This window comes from Heterocephalus glaber, unplaced genomic scaffold, assembly GCF_053883595.1.
Source record: "Heterocephalus glaber isolate CG9 unplaced genomic scaffold, H.glaber_assembly_v1.0 deba00001729, whole genome shotgun sequence".
In the NCBI taxonomy this organism is placed as follows: Eukaryota; Metazoa; Chordata; class Mammalia; order Rodentia; family Bathyergidae; genus Heterocephalus; species Heterocephalus glaber.
In genome coordinates, this window is record NW_028258440.1 from 1,957,781 (window position 1) to 1,984,893 (window position 27,113).

General features: G+C 39.8%; 1 protein-coding gene and 1 non-coding gene across 6 annotated transcripts in view; both read left to right on the forward strand.

Annotated features, from left to right (window-relative positions):
* The window catches only part of Usp26 (ubiquitin specific peptidase 26), a 72,845-nt gene extending 59,855 nt beyond the window's left edge, over nt 1-12,990 (forward strand). For all 5 annotated transcript variants that reach the window (XM_021240617.2, XM_021240614.2, XM_021240615.2 and 2 more), the window contains exon 5: nt 7,874-12,990. In XM_021240617.2, the coding sequence (XP_021096276.1) occupies nt 7,946-10,648 (2,703 nt within the window). In that variant the 5' untranslated portion in view covers nt 7,874-7,945 and the 3' untranslated portion in view covers nt 10,649-12,990. The remainder of the gene's footprint in view (nt 1-7,873) is intronic.
* A 12,174-nt stretch (nt 12,991-25,164) lies between these two features.
* Nucleotides 25,165-25,270, forward strand: LOC147821573 (U6 spliceosomal RNA). Its single transcript, XR_015446843.1, has one exon. It is a non-coding gene; the product is annotated as a U6 spliceosomal RNA (small nuclear RNA).
* The last annotated feature ends 1,843 nt before the right edge of the window (nt 25,271-27,113 follow it).

A 27,113-nucleotide genomic window follows, 5' to 3' on the forward strand; every position in this document is an offset into this window, starting at 1 on the left:
ACTTCCTAACTGAAATCATTTGACACTTTCTGTTCTGCTGTGATTCTACCCTACCTTAGGACAGAATTGTTTTCCCTCTTGCTGTGGTTTGTTTCTACTATTTACCTGCTGATCCATAATGGAGATATTTGTCCAAACTCTCTGCAAAATTGGAATGTCTCATATGTCCAAGGGAAGGAAAAGGAATGAGAGGAAAAGCCTAAGAAATGCAAGTTGATTCTCAGGCTAGATTCCTGAGACAGAAAAGAAAAAGCATTAACTAAATTAATTTGTGTAGACAAAGAAAATCAGAAAAAACCTTTTCATTTAGCATTGTGTACATTTGAGGTTTTTTGTTCTCTAAAGTTTTCAGTCATAATACGCTTTAAAACCTAGTTCTCCATGGGGCATATCACTGAATTTGGAACTTCCTTTTCTTGGGACCAATATCCAGTAGTTTCCGGTAAGCTGGGTTCTCCAGCTTCTGGAATTTTCTATTCTTAAGTATATCCAAAGAGCTTCTTTCTTAGAAGGTCACCTGTTTCTGATAGACACTGACTTTGGGGTGAGTTTCTCTTTTCTTTTCTCTTTCTCTCTCCTTCCTTTCTTTCTTTCTTTCTTTCTTTCTTTCTTTCTTTCTTTCTTTCTTTCTTTCTTTCTTTCGAGACAGGGTCTTGCTATGTAGTGCAGGCTGGCCTTAACTCACTATCTAGCACATGCTGGCCTCGAACTTGCAGGGATCCTGCCGGATCCTCCTCAGTGCTGGGGTTACAGGCGTGTACCACCATTCCTGGCTTTTTTTTCCTTTGGGGATGGGTTTCTTCCTAAGATTGTAGTCCAGTTATCTTCTCCTTAGTATGTAGAATCTTGAACAACTTTCTCTCTTGAGGGTGTAGAACTTCCTTGCACTATTGTCTCCTCTTGCCCTGTTATAGGGGGAACTTCATTCAGTATTGTCAACTTCTTAGTCTCAGTCAAGCACCAATTTCCTTGCTCCTCCAACTCCAGAGTAAACATCTCCTTTTCCCATGGCTCTCACACTCTTCTCCATGAGTTTGGCCTACACATTTGGGTTGTTCAGCAGTATCCATCCAGGATATGAAATGTGATCTCACATCTTTCTGGAAGCCACCCCCCCCCCGACGCATGGCATGAACATGTGGGTGGAAGAAATGGCACAGTGCTCCCTATTATTAATTTCTTTCTAATAATCTCTGATAAGTATTTTTCATGTGTGTAGTAGTACTTGTGTAACGTGATTCTTGTTACTTTTTTTGCACCTTTGCCAATATGACAGATAAGGGGAAGTTGGAAGTCCCATTTTATAGGTGTTTTAAAATTATAAAAGATCTCAGTTGTTTAAAAAGACTCACAGGTTTGCGACTGTATTTGTAGGACAAAACCCTAATAGAAGAATTGCTTCATTGAAGTACATATACATTTTAAATGTGATGATAGATACTGGTCTTCATCTGTTTAATCTTGTTTCTTATTTAACCTGCCCGTCATGTCATAGTTAGCTTGATGTCCCAGTAACAATGCCAGCCCATTAATTTCATCTCTTTCTGCCTTTCCCCCTCTTTTATTAGAATTGTGTATACTATTTTCTTCAGGAAAAATCTAAATTCATTATTTATAATTCTTAAAGGATTCCTGGCTGTCCAACTTTATGATTTCTCTAGGGAAAGGAAGATTTCACTCTGCACACACTGAAAACAAACCCACACTTCTCTGACATCTGTTAACTTTGTGGTCAGGTTATATGGAGTAGCAGCACAAGGGAGCCAGGAATGAAGCGACAGGCTTAGAAAAAGTGAATGTTTTTCTGAATTCTGAGGCAGGAGAAATCAGACCTCACACTTGTCTGAATGAAGTGAGACTTGGACAGGGTCTTAAAAGAAAGGTTAGAACTAAGACAAATGTTGGGGAGCTCTTATGGAATTCCAGGCAGAGAAGAAATACTGCAGGAAGCTGAGATGGCAGAAAACACGTGGACTCTCAGTAACAATAACTGAATTTTACTTTTCTTTGTGAATATATTTCCCCTTGTACTACTGCTGTTCATGTTTGTATTACAATCTGTCTGCTGTCAGGAGTATTTTACTGATTCTTGTTTGGGTCTGGTCCATAGTTAATGTCCACAGTTTATTACAAACCACTAAATATTTTGGTTAGTAAGCGAATAAACAAATGAATGCAATAGCTAGCAAAAAGTACTGCAAATACCAGAAAAGGTTGCAATAGGAGAAAAAGAATTGAGAAAGCTGCATTTATCATTATTTCAGTGTAAAAAGTACACATTTTCTCATGCAACAATACTTTCTTAATGAAATCATATTTAACTTCTGGCAAATTATCCATTCCTTCTATTTTCTTAATCGACTATCTCATTAATACCACTAGCATAATCATTTTAAAAAGAATTTTAAAAATGCTGTGCCAAGTCTGTCTTTCAGAAAGGGTTCAAAGCTTGAACAGTTCATGGGAACAATTTGCTAGTCTAGGGAATTCTTCCCATTTTGGTCAGGGCCTCCTATGGAGAGATTTATGTGGAGTGTATGTCAAAAGGCAAAATAATGGCATTTCTCTGCTATACAATGACACGGACGTTTGCTGAGTGCAGAAATGCACCTTTAAACCAGAGAAAGAAAAAGGAGAGTCTGCCCTGATCCAATCATTTTGAAAAGCCATGCGCACTGAAGCTGGGACGAAACATAATGACAGGATTTAATTGCTAATGCTCTGGAGGCAGTGCGCCTCTTGATGTGTTGACCTTTAACCCAAACTTGGGAGGGTGAGAAAAGGGAGGGGATGGTTTCCTCTGCCCTTCCGCCTGCCCCCACCTCCTTACCCACTGCATCTGATCATGCCTGTCTCTTACCCGGTCCATGTACTCCTAACATTCAACTCCCGGCCCCACCCCGTTCCTATTATTTATTTCCAGCTTGGGAGCCAGGGTAAGAATGAATAGAAAAATAGAATGGAAGATGGGAGGAGAATAGAAGAAGGAAGTCTGCAAACAGTTGACAGCTGCTTAGAAGCAGGGGACAGAATTACAGCTACTGAAATGAGAGCTGAGCTCCTGGTCCCCTGATGCTTCTATCTCACCCCCTAAATATGTCACGAAGCTTTTTCACATGTTTCTGTCCTCTGTCCCCATTTCATCCTTTCTAGCTCCATATTTATAATCATTCCCTTCCTTATCCCTCCAGCTCCCAATTTCTTCATACTTGGCTACTTATGAATGGCAAAATCTTCAGCAAGTTAAATTCAAGACTTTCCTATTGCACACCTGCACCATGGCAACTGGGCAGCTGAATGCAGCTGGAGAGAAACAAAATGTGCTGATTATGGTCTCCCCATAAATTCATGACCACGAACCTAACTCAGCCCTTAGTGCTTGATGCCACTCAGCAAGGTTACTAGGCAATTCATTCTCCTGCTCTTTTACAAAACTTTCTCATCTTCTTTCTCTTAAAATGTCTTCACTGTTTTTCAGATACACTGGCCTGATTCCTGTTTCTAACACATCAAGCACATTCCTACCTGAAGGCCCTTTTGTTTACTCTTCCTCCTGCCTGCAGCACCCTACATCTAACTGTTAGCTGCCTCACTTCATTCAAGGTCCTGCTGTAATGTCATTACTAAGACCTCCCCATCACCCCTGGCACACTCTGTTCCAACTGTTTTAATTCTTTTTTTAGCAGTTGTCTCCATATCATATTCTATATACTCTAGTTTAGATAGATATATTTTCCATCCCCCTGCTAGAATGAAAGATAAGACAGCCTGGATTTTGTGTTTCTTTTTTATTCTGTACCTACAGCTTGATATACAGTGCTTTGAAGTGTTCAGTACGTATGTATTTAACGAATGAATGCCTGTTGGCTTTTGAGAAGGCACTTTTCCATTTACCAAACCTCACATACTTACCTGTCCATCCTTACATATTTTTGTGTGTGACACTGGCTAAGATATGGTCCTCATCATTCAGTTGTTGGAGAAAACTGTTGGATGGAGAAAGTCTTTTATCTGGACTGTCTTGGGAAAGTATATTGTACCTAGAATCAGTTTCATAGGACGGAGTTCTGAAAGGAAGCTTTGATGATAACTTTTCAGTTAGCTCAATGGGGCCCATAGTGGAATTAACCTGTCCTATGTTCACTAACATATATAGAGCTTAATGTAATTGTGAGTTGAAGATGTTTTGTTTTTCAAGACTCTTGCCCGGATTTATTAGAGAGGGACAGAAGTTACTGTAACCCTTTGTGGTAATTACCTTGCCCTCTCTTCCATGCACTACATATATGGGCCAGCGCCCCACCTTGTGGGAAACCTTCCTCATCCTCTCCAGTAAGGCTTGCTTAGGTAACTAAACATATGCAATATATGTATATAATGTCCATTTATTTTATAAAATATTGAGTTTCAATGTGATGTTTTCATATATGCACAAGATATATTTTGATGATATCCATCCCCCATACCCTGTATTACACCCCCCTTGTTCTCTTATTCTTCCCTAGTAATAATCTCTCTTCCACTTTCATGTCATCTCTTTTAGATTCCACATATTTGAGAAAACATACCTTATTTGTCTTTCTGAGTCTGGCTTATTTCATTTAAAGTGATGATCTCCAGTTCTGTCCATTTTCCTACCAAGCAAGATTTCTTACTACATGCTAACCATGTCTTTGTTTTCTTACCATACATGTCTTCAGGAAGTTGTGAAAGAAAACGATAATTAAAATTCACCCTCTTTACCACACCATCTTCTATACATTGACCTTTAACTACTAAGTGAGATAAACACATATGTACAGTAGTTATATGTTACTGGAGAACTGACCCAGAAGTACTACTTTCTCATAGTCGTAGAGCCTAAAGGATCTTCTAGACTTTATTCATCTGCCTCATTGTAATGTATCCAAAACAAATGATTATTTGTCTTTAACCAAAATGCTTGAAAGAAAATAATTTTCATCTGTTTTTCTTCCTTTTATTATTCTTGTAATGAACTCTTTGGAGTTGAGAAATGCATATTCAGATTTGAAAGATGTATAGTCATTTGTTTTCACGTTTTTCTTGCACTTGAAATAATGAAAGGATGAATAGTGGAAGATACAGATGTAGGGTACAGAGGGTAAATAGTCCAAAGCCACACAATTCCTTATTAGAATTATCTTAATTTGAAATAAATAACTGGGAACTTGGGGTTTTTTGGCTTGCAGACATTCTACACAAAGGCACATTTCTTTTTAAAGAACGAAGCTAAGCCAGGCATTGTGGGGAGTTGAGGCAATGTTCCAGAAATCTCACTGCAGATCTCTCTTTTACCAAACACTACTCCCACCCCGGGTATGTTTCAAGGCCCAGAGAATGGCAGTGAAAGGATATTTTCGTAGATTCTTTGTCCCCACTGGAAGGAAACCCCTCTTTGCTTGTGACGCGCAGTAATGGTTTAGAGTTTAAATCATTTAAGTACAATTAATACTCACATCATTTGTGTTCCTAAGAGAGCTGGTTGAGTGGATGTTCAGTAAATCATGGTACGTAATACAGAGCAGGTGCTGAGCAACAAATATCTCAGTGACCTGACCAGGTAGACCAATGTAGAGTGAATTAGTAAATTAACAACAATGCAGGCATTTCTTCTGAGGTTTTAACCCTATAGCCAGCTTCTTGGGATGTGCCTCTAAATCTGACAGAAGTAGTTTTGAGAGTGTCTGGCTATGCTTTCAGATCAGCAGCTAGCCCAGTATATTGCACTAGTAGTGATCAATCAAATCTAATTCATTGAGTTTGTAGGGAAAATAAGAGAAAAGCAAGTTGGCTATCAGAAATTTTGAATATAATTATCATCTGTATGTTTTAAGTCTCATTTGGGAGTGTAAAGGGAGCAGGAATGTTGCTATACTGAAGTGGACATTAACCTGCATACAGTAGTCACATAGTGGCTCTTCAGTAGAGTCTTGGAGAACTAATATGTGCTAACTTAAAATCTTGCACAAATGACCAGTTAAGGGATACTTTGAAAGCCTTGAGTGACTAGAAAGGGATTTAAGCTTAAGATATGCTAAGGAATTGGGCAGTAGTTAGACTGCTCAGCTGTACCATCAGCAAGACGTTTCTTAATCTTCAGTTTGCATGCTCAGTGGGCTCAAAGTCTCCTTTATTCTGGAGAGAAATGTAAGTAGGTCGGACTATGAGGAAGGAATGATAGAATGTAGTCATTATTTTCTAAACACATGTGTCTTAACTGTGTTTCTGAAAGCAGAGGAAATGCCAGAAGGACCTTGCTATTTCCGTATCACAATAAGAGACGACAGTTTTTTTTGTACCAGGGATTGAATTCAGGACCTCGCACTTGTGAGACAGGCAGTTTGCACCACTGAGCTAAATCCCCAGCCCAAGACGTTTTTGATAAATGCAGACGATCTGGGGTTTCAAAATTTCTGAATGCAGATTTGAAGTCGGGTTGCAGGTTCTCTCAGGGAATTAAAACTATTAAAAAGGAACAATTAAGACTTTGTTTTTGTGGAGAGAAAATAGTTTGAATCCTTACTTAGCATGCACAGTAGAACAGTGAACTATAATCCAGAAAACTTAAATTTGCTGCTGTGCTTGAATATTTTTATGGCCCCATTTCCACCGTAATAAATATATGTTCTCTCTTTTGGATGCATATGCACTTTTCTACATTGTTGGGTGTAATCCCTACTTCACTGAACATAGGTTGATAGATTTATATATACTTTAAGCAAAAATCTCGTTAATTTGTGCTCTACCAATGTTGAATTTTTGGTCATTTGAACATGGATTGAGCACTAGTTTCCTTTTGTATTACCCATAGGGGTAGATTTTTCTTACTAAGTTAATACCAGGGACAAGATTCAGAAAGAATATTTAAGTAGGAGGAAATACAACTTCCATATACTTTCTCATACAAACATCTGTGGTGCAAACTGCTTTCGTTAACTCAGATTGGCCTCAGTTATTCAGAAATTTCTAATTTTCAGTAATTACGTTTAACCATCCTCCCCACCAAGGCTCTTATGTAAAGTTTGTTTATTTATTTTTGTTTTGTTACTGGAGATTGAACCTAGGGCCTCACATAAGCTAAACACATTACCCACCACTAAGCATGACCCCAAACCTCACTGATGGTTTTGAGTACAGGGAGCTCGTTAAAGCTAAGTGGACTGTGGAAAACTTTGTGGCTTGTTTTCTGATTGGCAAGAAGTTGTTTTCTTAAACTTTTGTCATTGAGCGATAAAATGCATAGAGATTCCTCCGTGAAAAGTGAAAGAATGTTAACATAACTGGATTTGCAAGGAAGTAGACTGATTTACTTTGAGTAGCCCATGTACGAAGTCTTCTAGACATAGGAAGAATGTTCACTTGTTATTACATTCGGTCCATATAATGCTTCTACTTTCTTATTCATTTACTATGGTTCCTTGTGAGGCCATTCTGTGACAGGAAGGTCACATTCTATACGTACACACTTGACACACTGTTGAGTATGCTTTTCAGCTAGTATTGAAAGTCTTGTAAGTGTTTAATGATTTTAATTGAAGTAAGGAAGTTAATCAGAATGGAATTAAATATTGTGATGGAAAGGAGATTTAATGTATAGGAATTGAGTTTGAGTTTTATCCAAGCATTTTTCTACGAGTTTAAAGAACTTTTCTTGATTTTTTTCATAGTAGTCTTGCCTTGAGTATCAACACTCTGCCTTTATACAATCACAGATGGCTCTAAAAGGCAGTGGTTTAATCTATAAAGGGCTAGATGTCCAGAATTTGAAGAAATTTTTAGTATAAAACCAATACTACTTATAGGATTATTCTGTATAGAGAACTAAAGAACCATTTCTTTGGTGTTGTCTTAGGTGAATTTTGGAAACAAACTGAAGCTGCAAGATTGTCTGCATTTCTAAGATTCGTACATTTGTAAAGAAAGCATGAGCTCCATAATGGTACATGGTTATGCCCAGATATGGAACAAGAGGACAGGGATGTCCGAGCCACAAGGAGTATTCATTGAAGCAGTGAAAGGAAGGAAGAACTTTAAACTCCTGATCTACCTGAGGACTGGAAGAGTTAAAACTTTAAAGCTAAATAATAATATTAAAAGTGTGATCCTTCAATCCTATGGAGCAAACCTCAGTAGCCTACATGTGACTTTCCAAAATGATGGCTTCTTGTTTGTTGAAAAATTATCCTCCACAGAAGCTAAACAACTGAAGGCATTCTTGGACAGCGTCCATCAGAACTGCCCTGAACCACACATGAGCCCTGATAAGGGAGAGGGGCCGTCTACCTGCACAGGAACACAGACCAGGAAAACTTCATTGCCCAAAGTTCGTGAGGAATCAGGCGAGGGGTGCTCAGGGACAGACAAAAACCGCAAAAGATCTGCTCATAGGAAGAAACCTTTGGCTACATCCAAATCATCAACACTTACTAATGAAGAGTTAGAAAATCAACAAAGGAAGAAGAAAAGAATGTTACCCTCGGATTCAGAGGTGAATGAAAATGAGAAATCCCCGATAAAAAAGAACATCGTAAGAGAGAAATCCAATGCAAATCCCTTGAAGTATAAAAGCTACACTTGGAAGAAACAAATAAAGCCCAGAAAGTTTAAAAGCAACGAAAAATTGGCATCTTTATTAAAGGCCAACTATCTTGAAAAGCCTTCTGTAGATGACACTGACCTCCAGTTTCTCACTAAGAGCACACTTCGACAGTTTCAGCTGGCACTAAAGTGTAGTGAGGGTGGCTCAAAGCTTGGGTTGCCCCGTAGAGTTTACCAACAGACAGTATGGCAAGGTCTCCCCAATTTGGGAAACACCTGTTACATTAATGCAGTTTTACAGTCCCTGTGTTCAATTCCATTGTTTGTTAATGATGTGCTCAATCAGGGTTTCCCATGGGGAAGAATTTCCCATGACATTTTTTCCCTGTGCGTGGCACTACTGCTTACTATGAAAGATATTTTTAACATGAGGATCAAGGAGAAGTTACTTGTGACTATTATAAAAGCCATTTCAGTAGTTGCAGAGATATTCCCTATGGACGCTCAGAATGATGCACATGAATTTTTAAGCTACTGCTTAGGTCAGATGAAGGAGGCCTTACAGAAACCAAATGTAGTTTTGGATTCTGAAAATGAATTTCAGGAAGAAAATTCACCTCAGCAGGTTTTTGCTGGTGATTCTGCTGCCGGAGTGCCTGATTGTCCTGTCATGACTAATTTCGAGTGTGAGTTGCTGCACTCTATTTTTTGTAAAGCTTGTGGTCAGGCTATTTACAAGACAGAACCGAGTAATTATCTCTCCATCAACCTTCTGCAAGGAATGAGAAGACGTCCTTTGTCTATTCAGTCTACTTTTGATCATTTCTTTGCAACAGAAGAGCTCGAGTATAAGTGTGAGAACTGCAAGCACAAGAGATCTGTGGTAGTACACAAGTTCAGCAGGCTACCTAGGGTTCTTATTATTCACCTGAAACGCTATTGCTTTAATGAGTTTTTGTCACTAAGGAAGGATGATCAGGCAGTCACTGTTAACAAATATTTAGATTTGTCTTCTCATTGCAAGGAGGACACCAAGCCACCTGTTCCCCTTAGCAAGAATGCACACATTAGAGATTTACAATTACTAAAACTTTTTCAAAAGCTAAGTTTAACAGTAATTTGCTCATTATCTTCAGTGAAGTCAAAGTCCAAGAATTCTGTAGCAAAACGCGTTAAAGCAGGCAAGAAGCCTGAACCACAAAAATCCCAACACTTCCTTAAAGGGAAAAGAAGAGCACAACAGCAGAAAGACCAGGGAAAACCTTGTATGAGAGAGTCAGAATCAACATGCTTAGGAGATGGGGCATCAGTTGAAAAAAAGCAATTAGCCATCTCAGTGATGAATCTGGAAGATACTTCCCTTCCACTGTCCTACAGATATGCAGATAAACCCGCTAGAAGACCAGACACAGAAGCTCAATTTCCAGGAGTGCCTGAACATCCAAAACTAAAGAAGTCTAAGAAAAGCAATAGATTTGCAGAATCAGATTTTGATAGTGTCAGTCAGACCACTGAAGACTTTTCCAAAAATAAGAAAGCCAGAGTTTCAGAAAGATCCCAGACAGTGGCTGAACCAATTGATCACCCTGATGGGATGGAAATCCATAAAGGAGACCTGCAACAGATACTTCCTGAAGGCTTTCCAATGCCAGATGCCCAGGAGCACAGAATGAACCTTAGAGGATGTAAAGAATTAAATCCACAGAAGGCTAACCCTGGAAACAAAGATATTTTAGTTAAGAAGACAGAATCAAGAACCCAGAAACCAGGAAAAAAGGCTGATGGGAAAGGTCCTCATACTTATAGGCTCATTGGTATTATAAGTCATCTTGGAAATAGCCATAATTCAGGACATTATATCAGTGATGTCTACGACTTTAAGAAGCAGGTCTGGTTCACTTACAATGATCTACTGGTATCACGTATCTCAGAGTCCCTGGTGCAGAAGGCCAGGCTTTGTACAGGGTACATCTTCTTTTACATGCATAATGAGATCTTTGAAGAGCTGCTGCTAAGGATAAAGACCTCCCAGTCTCAGTTTAAGTGTGAGCCTAAGTCTCGCAGCACCAAGGCAAGGAAGCGCTCTTAGGAGGAACAGACACCTCCATGCTCAGATCTCTCTCATTGTCTCACTCACTACCACTTCCTCCTTGGAAAGAGAACTCCAAACTCTTTCTGGAGATAAAGAGATTAGTCTAAGACCAAAGTTCAAACAAAGGCTCTTGGGGGAAAAAAATCACCTTTCTAACCCTGACACCCATCTCAATCCCACAGCACTGGCTGATGAACATTCTTCTCTCCCTCAAGGCAGATGTGCTTTTCATGTTCCAGGGCAGTGCTTTGAAAAGTGTGCCCTTCCGCATCAGCATCAGAAGCAAAGGAGACCTAATTAGAAACGCAGCACTTTGAGTTCCACTGCAGACCTACTGATCCAGAAACTCAAGGCAGAGAGCTGCAAGAGCAGCAATCTGATAGAGATTCTGGTGCTTGTTAAAGTGTAAGGACTACTATAGTTTGTAGAGCTTCTTGATGTATTTTAGTGTTACACATTTGAGTTTCTTGTTTTATAAAAGGTTTTGACTGCATTTTTGGTTTCATTTTCAGATATACCTTTTTTTGTGAACTTACTAAAAGAAAGCCTAGAAAAGTCATACTCGTGGTGATCATACCCAGTACTTTGGTAGAAAAATAGTTACTGGGATCCTGGCGGAAAAAAAAAATCATTAAAGGAGGCTGATAACTTCTGAATCTTCCTGTTACTTAAATGATACTGAACACCACGTCTAGTCTTCATATTGCCTGGTGAACCTCTCTCTTCTCTTCCTCAGTGTGCAAACAGAGGTATCTGCCACAGACTTGGATCATAAAGGAGGAGAAGTTGGTTTGCCTCATTTTCCTGTGTGTGCTAGCAAGCTGTTGGCCCTCTGTGATAGGAGCCCATTTCGCCATTTTGGTCTACTCGGAGGGATGCTTGCATTGCCTAGAAGTAACTTTGTTTACCTGGACTTACCTATAAAACCTTGAACAATCTTCTCCATTCAATGTTAGAAGACTAATTTCAGATTTCTTTTACACCTTTGTGTCTTATAGTATGTTAGCTTTGTTCTTTCAGTAAATAAACACTGTGCTTAAAAGTGGACTTTTAGGATTTAAAAGTTTTACCTGTTACTGTTTTGATACCACATGACAAACTCTGTATGAAAATGACCTGTTTGTGAGGAAAGCCACATGATTTTCATGGTGGTTATATTCTGTAAGCACTCCATGTAATCCAGAGGTTTAATAGTTCTGATACCAACCATATGCTATTTCTGTAATGCTTTTTCTTGCCTTTGAGGCAGTGAGTCTGTAGTGCCTTGTATCTTTGTTGGGAACAAATGACTTGTACTGTATCCTTCTTAAATTACACAGAGGGATTGGTTTTTTTTGTTTTGTTTTGTTTTTTGTTTTTTTTTCCGTACCGGGGATCGAACTCAGGTCCTTGCACTTGCACAGCAGGCGGCAAAACCACTGAGCTAAATCCCCAGCCCAAGGGATTGGTTTTTAATCCCACCTTTACCAACATGAGTTTCCCCCTGGATATGGTGTGTGTTATTAGTACAGCTACATTAATCCAAGAATTTATTAACTATGTTCTTGATGTTTGTTTTTTTTTTTGGTACCGGGGATCAGATTGAACTTAGGACCTTGCACTTTTGAGGCAGGCAGTAGAACCACTGAGCTAAATCCCCGGCCGTATTGATGATGTTCTTAACCCTAGGGATCTTTAAAGAGGTGAATTAGAATTTAGTAGTGTAGGAAAGTTAGATAATGCTCTCTAAAGTAAGAAAAAAAAACATTATAAAGATTGAGGATTCTATTGTTCAGAATACAGTGTATGTTAGAAGGAGGTCTGAATGGGACCTAAAAATTGGTGAAGCATATAGGTGGGAGTCTTCTAGTTGACTTAGTCTCCTAGAAGTTGTTCTAGACACAGCTTTTCCAGAGATGCTTCCACTTCTGAAGGACTTTAGCAGCTGGAGAGTAACAATTTGGCTTTTGAATTCCAAGCTTTTGACTTCTTTAGGACAGTTAATTCTGAGCTCAGTTACATAGGCCTTAGAATAGGAGTTTTAGTAAAAGCTTTTTCGAAAGAAATTCAAAGATAGAATTGTCTGAAGTTCAGAGTTTTTTTTTTCTTTTTCTTTTTCTTTTTTTTGGGGGTGGGGTGGGTATGAAGTTTGCATCCTAGACATGTTCTTACCCTTGTAGCACTTCCAAATGCAGAGAGCATTGAAAAGTGAAGAAGATTGTATGGATATCCATGACAAAGGATCTTGGTTGGAATCCATCATTTCCCTGTGAAAAGAAATTCTGAGTAAACATGAATGGATGTATACTACCTATATGTTAACATTGTTACTTTAAATAAAAGACAGAATTCTTCAGTGACTCCCTGGTTGTTAAGTATTAGGGATTAAATTGGTTCTCTAAGGATCAGATTTCAGGTAATGCATGCAGATAAAAAATGTCATACTCAGTATATTTGCTTTCTGTTGCTTCTGTAACAAATTTAGTAGCTTAAAACAGCACAGTTTTGTTATCTCACAGTTTGGGATATCAAGAGTCTAAGTTGGGTGTCACCAGGCTAAAACCAAGGTAACAGGGCTGCTGTCCTTCTGGATGCGCTGAGCACAAAATCTGTGTACCTTTTTCAGCTTCTAGAAGCTGCCCACATGCGTTGACTCTTGGCCTCATCCCTTCATCTTCAAGGTCAGAAATGTTGGCCTGAGTCCTTGCACTGCCTTATCTGGTTCTCCCTCTTCCACTTTTAATGAACAGTGTCATTAGACTGGGTCCATACAGGTAGTCCAGGATATCACTCTGTTTTAAAGTTAGCAACCTTGATTCTCATTTGTCCTGTGACATAACGTATTTACAGTTTCCAAGGATTGGGTTGTGGCATTCTGCCCACTACATCTGCCTGATGGAAGTTCATGGAAAACTGCCACTATCACCACCAACAGAGCAGAATGGTTCAGGACTCAAATCAATGAGGGACCAAAATTTGGGTCAGTATACCTGGTAAGAACTAAAAGATTCTAAGATTTTTAGTGAAGGTTGAGGAAAAATTATAATTGGTAATTGCAGAACTCAGATCTCAGTCAATACACAAAGGCTGGTTGCTTTGTATATTTCTGTTTATTATATGTATGCATTTATTTTTTTATTCTCGCTTTTCTACTTTTTACTACCCTGGTTCCTATTTTTAATTTTATTCACAAGTTTATTGGAGGTTAACTTTACTTGTCTTTAGGTAACAGCATATTAAATAGGAGCTAGACTCAATAGGGCCCACCCATGATGATTGGAAAGACTTAAGAATCTGAATCATTTCACTGGGGGAAGAAAACTTTTTAAGAAGAATGGTTGATGTATTAGGGAGAAATGTAGAGTTGTTTTGTGGCAAGGGAGTTGAGATGTGTGTGTGTGTACAAAGGTGAATATGGAAGCTGAATAGCCAAGGGAGTAGCCTATGCCAGTCATCAGTGCATTGCCCCTCAGCTTCAAGTTCATTCTTCAATACATTCTCAGTGATTATGAACATGATTTCTTTAAGCATTTCTTCTCCTTTGCAGTAAGCATGTCGAGCTTGCTTAGTAGAGGACATCTTAGTCATGTTACAAGTGGAAAGGACCTTCCTGTTTTCACTTTGCAACAGGTTAGCAATGCAGATATGAAAATATCTGGTGATATGCTGTCCCTGGCCATAAACTCAGAGTGTGTGGTCCCTGATGCCCTCACAGCACCATGCTGGCCTGTTGATCATGTTCTTGCTGCTTTCTCAACATGGACATCATATACTCATGGTCCCTCTCCTGCACAGACAGCATTAATTCCTATATCCCCGTGCCTTTCCCAGGTTGTTACTCAGTGTCCTCCTAATGCCCAGACCTCCTGCCACGCTAGCACTCCTTGTCCCTTTGCCTGACCTCATTCCCAGCCATTGGCTGGTGCCCTGCCTGTGTGTGTCCTGGAGGATTACCACCAGGAACTCAACCCCTCTGCGTACCCACTCATCCCTACACCGGCTGAGACTCACCTGTATCCTGACTGCCTGCTGCCTGCCTCCAGAGTGGCTTTCTGTTTGCCCAGTGACCACAGACCATGTTGGCTCAGGTAAATTAGCAAACTTCCCTGCCATCAATAGGGTGCAGCTGTACTCTCCACAAGGTCTGAACCCCCGTCCTAGGGATTTGGGCCCCTTTATAAATAAATGTGTCCTTCACACGTGTAAGTACCAAATAGTTTCTCTGGTGTGAGAAACTGAAAGTGTAAATAGGATAAAAATGATTAAAATGAGTAATTGATAATTTGAAATATGAGGAAAAGGTCCAAAGGGGGAGGGGAAGGGGAAAGGAAAAATTATAAGAAAAGGAAAAAATGGAAACAAAGTCTTTATAAATAGGGAAGGGTGGAGGGGATAAAGGGAGGACAGGGAATGGGGACAAAATAAGAACCAAGATACACCATGTACAGGTACAAGCACCCAATGATAAATGTAAATGTATACCCAAAATGTACCAATAAAAGAATTTAAGGAAAAAAAAATGTGTCCTTGAGTATGCTTCTCAACCCTAGGATATAATATGGGTTTTACTTCCATCCTATAGATAATGTTATCATAGCTTAATTCTTCATATTAAGCTTCTGTTTAACTTAAATTTCTCTTTTTCTGATTGGACCCAGATTGAGAAAGAGGCTGAGCATGTGAAATATTCTAACTATAATACTCCAGATTAAATCCAAAGAATTTAATGTGGATTATTTTGTTTGTTTTGGCTTTATTAAGGTTGGATTTTGATGTAAAGCATTGCAAAGAATGCTGGATTCTGAATAGCAGTACTGTACTTCAGTTGCTTGTGTAACTTCTGGCAAAGAGTAACTGAAATAACAAATCATTCCGTATTATGCTTCATCCGCTAGGTGGATAACATTAGTGACTGTAAATGGGTTTATCAGGTGATTTCAGTTCAATCAGGTTCACATGTCAATAACAGGGACTTTGGGCATTAGTCTCTAGTGTCTACATTCATCTCCTATCAACCTGGTTACACTGCTCTGTAGGTTGACCCACTCCATAAAAATATTTCAAGAGAAACCATGAAAACTTTTTTTTCTGTAACAAAATAATGGCTTATTTCTCCTAACAGGTATCTAAAATTTCCAGACTTGAAATTAGCAATACACTTAGCACAGCTGACTCATGGCCTGGAATAAATTAGCACACTCATACTTTCTTGCTTTTCTGCAAGAAATGCATGCATTTTACTCTTTCAAACTTAATGTGTTGTATCTGGGAGGGTTCATCAAATAAACAGATCCAACAGGCTGTGTGTATATACATGATATGTATGAGTAGAAGTTGGTGTGATGATTAATTTTGTGTCAATTTAGCTGGGCTAAGGGATGCCCAGGTTACTGGTAAAACATTTCTTGGTGTGTCTATGAGGGTGTTTTCAGAAGATACTTGTACACTGAACAAAGAAAATTGTAATTGGTGAACATTATCCAATTAGCTGAGGCCTTGAATAAATCAAAAAGGCACAGGAAGGGCAAATTTGCTCTGTCTGAGCAGAGATATCTACCTTCTGCTTCCAGACATCAGTGCTCCTGGTTATTGGTCTTTCAGACTCAGACTTGAACTTCCTCTGTTTATTCCCCTGGTTCGCAGGCCTTTGGGTTGTACTGGAAGCACTTCATCAGCTTTCCTGGGCCTTCAACTCAGACTGCAGATCCTGAGACTTCTCAACTTCCATAATACAGATAACCAATCCCCTATGGTAAATATTTCTGTCTCTGCCTAGCTACCTATCTCTCTTTTCTACCTGGAGAACCCTACCTAATATATCTGGCAGGTCTGGATTTTTATATATAGGGCATTCTGGAAGGCTGGAAACTCAGGCAAGTCAGTGCCGCAATCTTGAGTCTGAAAATGCAGAAAGTAAAGTGGCAGACTAGAGGCTACTGCAGTTTTGAGGCAGGATTTCTTTTACAGGAAACTCAGGTTTTGTTCTTAAGGCCTTCAACTGATTGGATGCTGTTTCCTCACATCAAGAATGATGTCCTCTAGCCAGGTGTTGTGTGGTACACACCTGTAATCCCAGAACTTGGGAGGCTGAGGCAGGAGGATTGCTGTGAGTTTGAGGCCAGACTGAACTATAGAGTGAGACTTGGTCTCAAAACAAATTTACTACATCTGCAAAGTACCTGCACAGCACCACTTAGGTTACTCTTTGATCAAATCACTAGGGATATAATCTAGCCACGTTGGCAGTTAACAAACCAAATGTGCTTTGTAACTCAGCAAAGCATAAGCAAAAAGTCCATTTTCAAACACTATATTTTATGTTATAACCCTAAATCATTATAGGATAAGGAATATATTCCTAGGAACAAACTTTCCCTGGATAGTATTAAGGGCAAAAGCCTACTTCCATGGGGAAATTCTTCTTCAGGCTACTCAGTGAAACTCAGCCAGCTATCCAGTTTGACAAATGCAAGAACTATCAGTAATTTACACCAGTTTTGTTGCATAAACTTACAGCATAAAATTAGCAGTTTTCTAAGAATGTGGTATTTTCACTTGACACACCCTTTCTATTTCCTTTTTAAATTCTACTGAGTTATGGTCCCTGATGCTACTTCTCTAAAGTATTTCTGCACTTCTGTCTACCATGCTCACATCTGTAGCATTCACAGCCAAGGTTCTCAGTGGGAACACATAAATCCATGCCTTTTCTGCATATCACAAAATGTCCTGCCTCTGAAATTCACGTTAGATATATACACATAAGGAGTTTGATATGTGTCCCCCAAGAGCCTCATGCACTCATAGGCGTGGCTTTTGGAAGGTGATTGGATTATGGGGGCTCATAGTGGACTTGCTGTTAGGAAGTCAAGCCTGGCTGGAAGAGGTGGGTCACTGAGGGTGTGGCCTGGAAGAGTTTGTCTCCCTCCTTGGACTACTTACTACCACCATGCTGTGAGCAGCTCTGCTCAGCTGTCCTCCACTATGACCCTCTGCCATGCCACCCTGCCTTGGAGCCAGCCAACCATGTAGGGACTGAAACCTGTACAAACTGTGAGCCAAAATAAACCTCTCCTTCAATTTATGGGTGTGGGGGATTTTCTCACAGCAACAAGGGAACTAAGACAAATGGCCATTGCTTTTTTGTTACTATTTTAGAGGCATTGGACATGCTACACATCAAGACTGTAGAAGGGCTTCAACGACCTATGGTTTGTGGACAAAATCTGGTCAACTCTTTTCATAGATAAAACTTTATTGAAACAGTGCCACGGCAATTTCTTTGCATATTACCTAACTACAACAGCAGAGCTGAGTGGTTATGGAGAGGCCTACAGTGCCTAAAATATTTACTCTCTGGGCCTTTAATGAAAACGCTTGCTATCCGCCCCCTATCCTTTACTCTGTGCTGGGGATTGAACCCAAGGACTTTATGTTGAGCTATATCCCTAGCTCCTTACACCATTTTTTAAAAATGTTGAGACTGAGTTTTGCTAAGCTGCCCAGGCTGGGCTCAAAGTTGTGATGCTCCTGCCTCAACCTTCCAGAATGCTGGGATTATAAAGTGCCACCACACTTAACTCTAGGCTGTCTCTCTGCTAGTGTTTGAAATTTTTCAGTAAGAAGATATCATTTGGGAATGTTCATGTTGCCAAAGGGAAAAGCCCTGAACAAATACAATACAGTACCCCAGTGTACATGAGGTCACATGCTTTTCTGCCCCAAATTAAGCCTACAGCAGACAGGAGGAGGGAGAAAGGTATTTGGGGCATTTAGAAGTGCTATGGGGCACTATATGAGTAAGGGAGGGTATGGTTTTGAGCACAATTTATCCATATAGGATACATGCAGAGATTAGTGACCGTGGGATAGCAGACTTACATGGACACCATTTCTTGCAACATCTGGCAAGGACAAGCCCAAACATGGATGCATGAAATGAGAAGCAATGTCCTGAGACTTTGAACAAATATAAAAAAAATTCTAGTTGAACTGAATTCAGTTAACCACAACAAGGATTAATTGAGCACTTCATCTTAACTAGCAAGAAAAGGTGGACCATCGAGCAGAGAATAGAAAACTTGATCCATTTCTGTCAGTGGGGCTACCAGCCTTGGAATAATAGCATCAACTTTAACTTCACTCTCCCCTTAGCCACCATGTAGCCAATCAATCATCTGTCTCTTCTTTTTCATTCATTCCTAGTGCTACCAGCCTAGCCCAGACTATAATCAATCAAGGCAGTCAACTAATAATCCTCTGAGTCTATGCTGTATATATGAAAATATAACTGATGACACCATACAGAACTAAAGAGATGAACAAGATCGAGAGGAATGAAATTCCAGAGAAGGGAGATTGCCGTGGCCCGGGTTGATTAAAGAAAGCTTAAAAACAGACATAACTGAGCTCAGCCTTAAAAATTGCCCAAATCTGTGGAACAGGGGGCATCTTTAGTGAAGGGGTGGGCCTAGAAATGACATAAGATATGGAATGCCTCCTTCTTCCAACTACAGAGACACTAAAGCCAAACTTAAAACTCTTTCCCCTGAAGATGAAGTGGACCACCAAGAACAGTGATGAAAGTTGTGCCCAAGCTATGTGATCCCTAAAGAGCTGGCTGAGCCTGTTTTGACTGCTTACATTTAGCAAATGTGAGAGGATGTGCTGATTATTGGTTAGTTATATCCAAGGAGACTGTTATATACATGACGGATAACAATTGTGAGGGAGAGAAGGATGCGAGTAAAAACATCACACCGCACAAAATGAAACAGATCCCATGTGAAGAAATAAAAGTGGCATAAATTTCTACATTAAGACCATGGTAAGAATGTTTACAATTCATTCATAAATTTGTGAAATTAGTAAGGAATGAATATGGTATTATTTGCTTCTTGTTTGTTCAAGTCTGTACCAACAGCCCACAAACCATAAAATGCCCTGCAAACAAATACAAAAGCTAAGTCTTGGAAAATATCTCCTTTGCTCTATCTTATAGAAACTAATTCAGTCTAAAAAGCAACTATTGGATATACTTACACTACCTCTGCATTTCCTGCCTAGATAAGATGTGTACTTCCTCATCTACCTCAGCATGGTCAACTTCATGGCCAGTGACCAACATGGAGGGTGTGAGCACTGATACACTCACACCACTGGGACCCTCTCTGTATTACCATATTCCTATTCTCCCATCCAGTGAGCTCTATAATTCATACAGTAGTCATATTAAGTATGACGACAGGTTCTCGTATGAGCACAGATGCATTGAGGTCATTTGAAAGTTTCAAACATCATGTTCTATGCTGAGTACTCTTTCACATCAATGCTGGATTCCACTCACAGTCCATGTCCAGAAAAGCTGACACTGTGTGCTTGAGAAGCTGCCCAGTACATGATATTCCCAATGAACACTTAACAGGAGAAGTCTGGCAGTTGATCAGGGTTGCCCAGGAGAGAGGTGACCTACATTGGTCAAAATTGACCAGCATTGGTGGTCCAGTGTTTAATTTGGAGCTAGAAGACAATACTTTCACATAGGAAACACTCAGGAACAAACTCCTCCTTCCAGATCCCCACTGCGGGGAGAATAGTCCTCCAGGCCCTAGTCAAAGTAACACTGTCTTGTAGTGCACTGACATTTAGTTGTCCTGAAGATCCTCACCAGGTGCCAGACTGTGGCGATGTAGAGCTGAGACTAACGAATTCCCGGTAAGGATGGGAATAGAATGCACATGAGCACATAATTCTTCATATGGATTCTGTGTTTTGCTTCTGCTTTTTGCTGTGTGACTTAAAGCCATGTATAAACAGGAGTTTGATAAGCAAGGGGTGGTGGCTGGTGGTCCAGCTACCCATAGGCTGGCCAACACAAGACATTCTTTGGTCTGTTGGTGCTGTCTCAGTTAGAACACAGGTGCTTCTTTTACATTTTCCCAGGAAATTTACAGAACATCCATCCCCTCTCCAACCAGGATAAACACACTCATGCACTCCTCCAAAGGTGTGTTCTTTCTTTGAATGGGGGAAACCTATCTCAGTCTCCACAGAAATGATATGTTGAATATGGTCAGCTGAGTAATAACTCCCTCAAAGATGTCCACACTCTATTCTTCAAAATTTGAATATGTTAGGTTGAATGGCAAGGGGAAATTAAGGTTGCAGGGGGAATTAAGGTCGCTAATCAACTAGCTTAGAGGAGAGATTATCTTGTATAACCTGAATGAACCCAATGTACAATATTTCTGAAGGTCCTTAAAATAGAAAGAGAAAGAACCAGAGAGATGAAATCATAGCCTGACATTGCTAGCTTTACATATGGAGCAATGGGGGCATAAGCCAAGGAACATGGGTGACCTCTGAAGCTGGAAACAGTAAGGAAATGGACTCTCTCCTAGCATCCCCAAGAAAGACCAGTAAGGAAACTGACATTTTGATTTTAGTGAAGAGCCCTGTCAGACTTACAATCTCCAGAATTATAAGAATTCTCCTAGGTTCCAGATGACAATGTTGAAGTTTATCTGAGCCTCCTGTCACTAGAAAATAGCAGTGGTTAAGAAATCTTCCCACACTTTTATGTTCAAAGAAATGACTTATTCCAAAAGCTCATGCTTCTCTATATGACTTGTGCATGACCCCTTTGTTTACTTATGGCAAAACCAGACATAGACTCTCCATATTCCTATTCTTTGTCACATATTTCAAAATGAAGCTGAACTGTTGATACCCACTGGCCAATGTGGACAAAATGCCAATTAACTTGACCTGACCAAACTTTAGTCTGGCTTCTCTCCTCCCCAAAGGCCCCTGGACTTTGGCCCATTCTCAGACTGAGTAAACATCACAGTGCAGAACAGTTCCTCCTTAATGACCCTTCCAGAAAGTCAGCTAACTGCAAAAGAAGATGTCCTTGATCAAATGTCCACTTATGCCACATGCTTAACCCATTCCCCCACATCTGGCCCCTTCTAGGCTTACTCCTCCTTTCAAACTAACAAAAGAACCCAACACCTTTCCACCAGATTTTTGGAATGCTTGCAGATCTTACGGTTAGAAAGTTCTTCCTATTGCAGTAGTTCACTCAAACGCTCTCTTAACTGCAGCGTAGATCTGTTTTTTGTGTTTGTTCCATAGTCTTCCATCAACAACCTGACTTTTCTTTGGTAATTGGGACCAGTCTCTCCAGTTAGCAGATTAACCCCTCCTTATGCTAGTTTGTACAGTGGCTCATGGACCCCAAAGTGCCCAAGTGACACTCACCCTCCAGTTCAGTGGAACCATTGTTGTGGCTCCTAGTGGAAGCATTATCACTTTCGAAACAAATATCTGCAAGCCAGCAGAGTTCAAATTCCTGGAATGAAAAGCTTAGGAAGTGAGATGTTACCTCTATTCTTTGATTTCTTAACTCATGTATTCTGGGAAGCAGGAGAGAGTGCCATATTATGGTCTCTGTGTAAACTACATCTTGTGTCGATTAATCCCAATCCAATTAGTGTTTTCTTCCAATAGTCTTCAATAAACTATTCCAGTTTTCAATTGAACCAGCTGTTTCTGGGTAATGGATATGTCATAAGTCCAGTTACATTCACAGCTATGAGGCTACTGCTGCACTACCTTTGTTGTGACATGAGTTCCCTGATAAGATGCAAGGGTATATGAAGTGCCGGGATAATAGATTAGGGATCCTGGGAGTCCATGGACATTGATGCTGGGGGAAGCATTATCTGTAGGAGAAGATAAACCCATATCTACATGTTCAAATCCATTTGCACTGGACCCTTGACTTATGAACTCGGTTGGTTCCCAAGGGCTGGTTGTAACTCAAGTTGGTTGTAACTCAATACAGCTGAGATCTGGATGTTTACCTGGGTACATGCTATAGATAATGAGAAGCAGATGAATCTTCCATTAAGTTAATTAACCCAACTTGCTCGTATGTCAGGCCGGTCATAACTGGAGAGTCCACTGTATTTTAGGGAAAACAAATACTTGCTCCCTTCATGGTGAAAGAGGTCCAATATAATCAGTCACTATCAGGTGGCTCCCTGGTTCTCCTGAGGAATGGTGCCTTACCCAGGTCTAGGAGTTCATCTCCACCATAAGCAGCTAGGCACACAGCAATAGATAGCTGTAGCCAGTTGGCCACCATGAGAGGAAACTCATGCTGTCTTGCCTGTGCACAGCTTTCATCCCTGCCACTGTGGCCACTGTTCATCAGCCCAATGAGCAAGCTATGAAGTGGCTGGCGAAAGATGCATCATTGTGTGTATATGATATCTGCAGAGTCTGTACCCATTCTAAGTCGACGATCTACATACTTCTTCCCCAAAATTCCTCACATTTACACTGCTGACCCATTCCACAGTGCTAGCTGCCAGAAAAGCAGAACTCCTTCCTCCTGCAATGTCCCTCCAGTGCCCTCTACTGGTAAAACTCAACACTGCACACAGTAAAGAAAAAAATGCTTAAATAAACTCCGGCTGTGATGGATTAATTTGGAGATATGAGACAAGTGATAACTGTTATGGCCTTCTTGCTTCAGTATCATCAGGACTTTGCCTATTTTCATTTCAAGGCCATTTGAATGTTGAACTAGTAAATTTATGAACTTCAGTTTTCTGACCCTTGGGAAACAACTCGAAAGGTATATTCTCCAAATCTGGATCTATCTGTAATGTGGAAGGCTTGATACTGGTATATTTCAGCAACGTATTCCCAAAATACTTGAAAGTGAATAGCTCCCCTCATTGTATTGCCTAAAGTCCTTAGTACCTCCTTATTCTATTGCACTTCACCTAAAATTCTTTTAAGAAGTTATACGTTTATTTTACAGTGGTGGATACTCCAAAAAATGATTAGAATAGCTCATCAGAAAATCTAAAGCTTTAAGATTCCACTGGGAGATAAAAAGACATTAAAAGTTTTTATTCTGATGTGCCACCTTCCTTTCTTCCCAGTATTTTTGGTGTAGAAAAAGTCAACCAACTTGAATTAGGAAAGAATAGCTAGTGGTAATGAAAGTACTAGCAGCTTTCCAGATGCAACAATTTCTATACCTGAGGTTTTACTGCTGCTATAGGACCCTTGGCATCATCCAATCAAGCAGCTTCTGAGATGGCTTGGGGCCATCAGTCTGACGTCTGGTGCATGGTGATTATCCTTGTGCATGTTTGTTATCCTTTTATCAGGCTCTATTCAGGGGCTCTGGGGTCCAGAATATCCATGGAATTGCTCTCAATTCCCCATGAGCCTCTGTGTGATATTGAGGCAGTTAGTTTTTTACTTTGCTCAATAAAAAATGCAAGCCCAATGTTCTTCAGCCTCTCTGTATGCAGTAGCCTGGGTTATTATGGAACAGATCACTTTTACTTTAGATTGACTCCTCCCATCTTCTGTAGTCCACCTTTATGTCTACTCTCCCCTCATTCAGGCTTCAATGCCTCTTATTCATTAGCACCTTCCAGTTAGTAGGACTCCCAAAACTGCCTTTCCTCAAAGTATCACATGTTAAAATTGCCTCTTTTCACCTTTGCTCCTCTCTCTCTCTCTCTCTCTCTCTCTCTCTCTCTCTCTCCCCTTAACTTTTCTTTACATCACATGAAAACTTTCATTTTCTCAGTGGGTTAATCCTCCACAGTATTGAAGTGATAGCAATTACACTGTCAAGGTGAATGGCTACTAAAGATCCACTCCCTGCTTACCAGTGCCGTATGGTAAAGAGACTAGGAATTGGATTCTAAAATCACTCCTGAGTCTGGGAGTGATAAGCCATATTTCATTTAGTCATATTGGCCACATAGATTTATTATAATGGCCATATTTTTCCCTTTGGGACCATGTTAATAATTCTGAGGGAGACGTTGGAGTTTGGCAGAGAGAAGTAGAAGTAGAGAATAAAAAGTTTGTTAAACAGAGACTATCCTTTAGGAATAATCATGAGCATTATTGAAAGTGATTATCTTCTCTATAGAATTTTCCATTTTCTCTTTTAGAGGCTCCTAATTTTCTTTTTGCCCTTTTCATTTTACAAGCAATTATCTGTAAGTGCAACTGAAGTGCCTGGGATCTGAGTTGTTATTCTTAAAATTGAAAACTATGAAGTCTAAGGGATAGCTGGGAATAGCTGTAAAAATGGACAGTACTTGTCACATGCTGTCTCTGTGGGCTTGTGATTTCCATAAAGAAGCAAAACAAGCTACTATATTTGTTTTCATCAGAAACCACCACATTAACCATTCTTTTAAGTCAAGGTTCAACGGTTACCAAGGAAAACCTACCTTGTGTCTGTAGCTCTACCTCAAATTGGCCAAGGTTGTAGTGAGAAGAGTCATCAAATATTTCCACTTCTATGATGGGTATATTCTGTAGCTGTCTTATGTTGAACAAGCTATTTGATTTTGGAGCCTCAGTTTCCTAATCTGCAAAACATAAAAAAATAGTTTCCTCATCACTAGATGATTTGGGGATTAAATAAGATAACTTCTGTGAAAATGCTATGTGTATTCTTAAATTTTAAACATGTGTTAAAGAAAGTACTCACCTTGGCAGCACATATACTAAAATTGGAATGATACAGAGAAGATTGGCATGGCCCTTCACAAGAATGGCATGCAAATTCATGATGTGTTTCATATTTTTCTCATAAGAAATAAATCTTGGAAGTAGTTTATATGTCCAACAACAGGTGAGTGGACAAAGAAAATGTGGTACATATATATGTATACATATATATATATATATATATATATATACATACACACACAATGGAGTACTAGTCAGCCATAAAGAAGGACATTTTTTAGTCATTCGTAAGAAAATAGATGCACCTTGAGGCCATAAATGAAATAAATTAGACACACAAGCACAAATATTGCATGGCTTCTCTTATATAAGAACCCTGATATACAAATAATTAAAAGAGCAAGATAAAAGGTAGATAATATGAAACAAGGAGACAGATTCTTCACAAATGGAATGGGGAACTAGAGATTGGGAAGGGAAAGTAAAGAGAATTCAGATGTGATATGTACATGTACCAATCACCCATGATGAATGTAATCATTAGGTACAGTAAACATGTACTAATAAACATAAAAAAGAGTTAAACAAAGGGACACCTGTGATTAGAATTGCATGATAGCTACAAAACCAAATTAGAGTCCTGTGGAATCACCCAATAATATAAAACACGTGCCTTCCTACATTGTTATTATCTTAGATTCTAAAGCACTTGATCCTTGAGAAAAGCTAGGGGACAAAACTAATGTTGTCCAGCTTGGTAAGTAATTACCAACTCTAGAAAACCCATGCTCTCCCCATTTTCCGCCTCCTTTCTTCTGTCTGTACCACATCCGGCTCAATACTATTTCTCTATGGGGCTATAGGCACCTTGTAAGAAAATTTCCCGAGTCTGGTTTGAACTGGTACAAAATGACTGTGCACCATCCCAACCCCATAGTTAGTGACATCCACTGCTAACGTGACCTCGGCCGCGGTGGGAGTGTTCACTCTAAGAAAGTTGGTGAACAGTGCCGATCAGGTTTTCCCTTTTGCCTGCCAGAGAGCTGGTTGTTAAACACTTAACAGCACATACATATCCTTTTTGGGTTCTTGGCTGCTCTTCCTAAACCAGATAGGAGTGTATTTGGTGGCACATAACAGGAAAACCTAACAGCACACTAGTGTAAATACGTCTGTCTCACAGAAGATGGGGTTGGGGATTATCCTGTTTGTACCACAGTGACCTGACTCCGCCATGGGGAGTCATTCATTCAGCTCAGCCTGCCTTAGCATGTTGGCTTGATGGTTACTCCTTTCAGCCTAGGTATCACATCTCCAAACAACACAGTTTGCATGTGACTACCAACAGCTGCCCGATGTTCTGACAAATGTGTGTTTAGCTTTTCAAACTCTGTAGAAGAAAAAAAAGCAAGCAAAAAGATGGATGGGATGGATTTTGAGGGAGATACTAGTCCAAAATTTGTTTATGGTTATTTGTCCCTGAATATTAGGAAGATTTTGAGCCAGTAGAAACAGTGAGCTAAAGCATGAAATGGACAGATACTTTTACTTTGTTTCTTCTACAAACAATTGTGGGCCCAAATTTACATCATAGAATATGCTTTTATTTCCTCTAATTCAAAAGTCCAAGCTACTGTTCCTCCAATGTATTGTGTTAGTAGCATGTGATGATTTTCTTCCATGTTTATGACTGGGGATATGAGTCTTCATAGAGGACATCACAGCAAAGTTGCCTGTGCCAGCGATGTCCAGATTCATTTGTAACCCTTTATGAGCTCCTTGGTCTGATGTCTGTTCTCACAAATCAAGTACCTTTACATCCCAGCATCTGCAGACCTGGCCACATGGTGATGAGTCTAGTGACAACCAGGTTTCCAGAGCCTCTGACCCTTTCTCTCCAAGTCTACCTTTCAAGGAACAATGTGTGGCATTGGTTTGATTTCCTGCTCTCCTGAGAAAA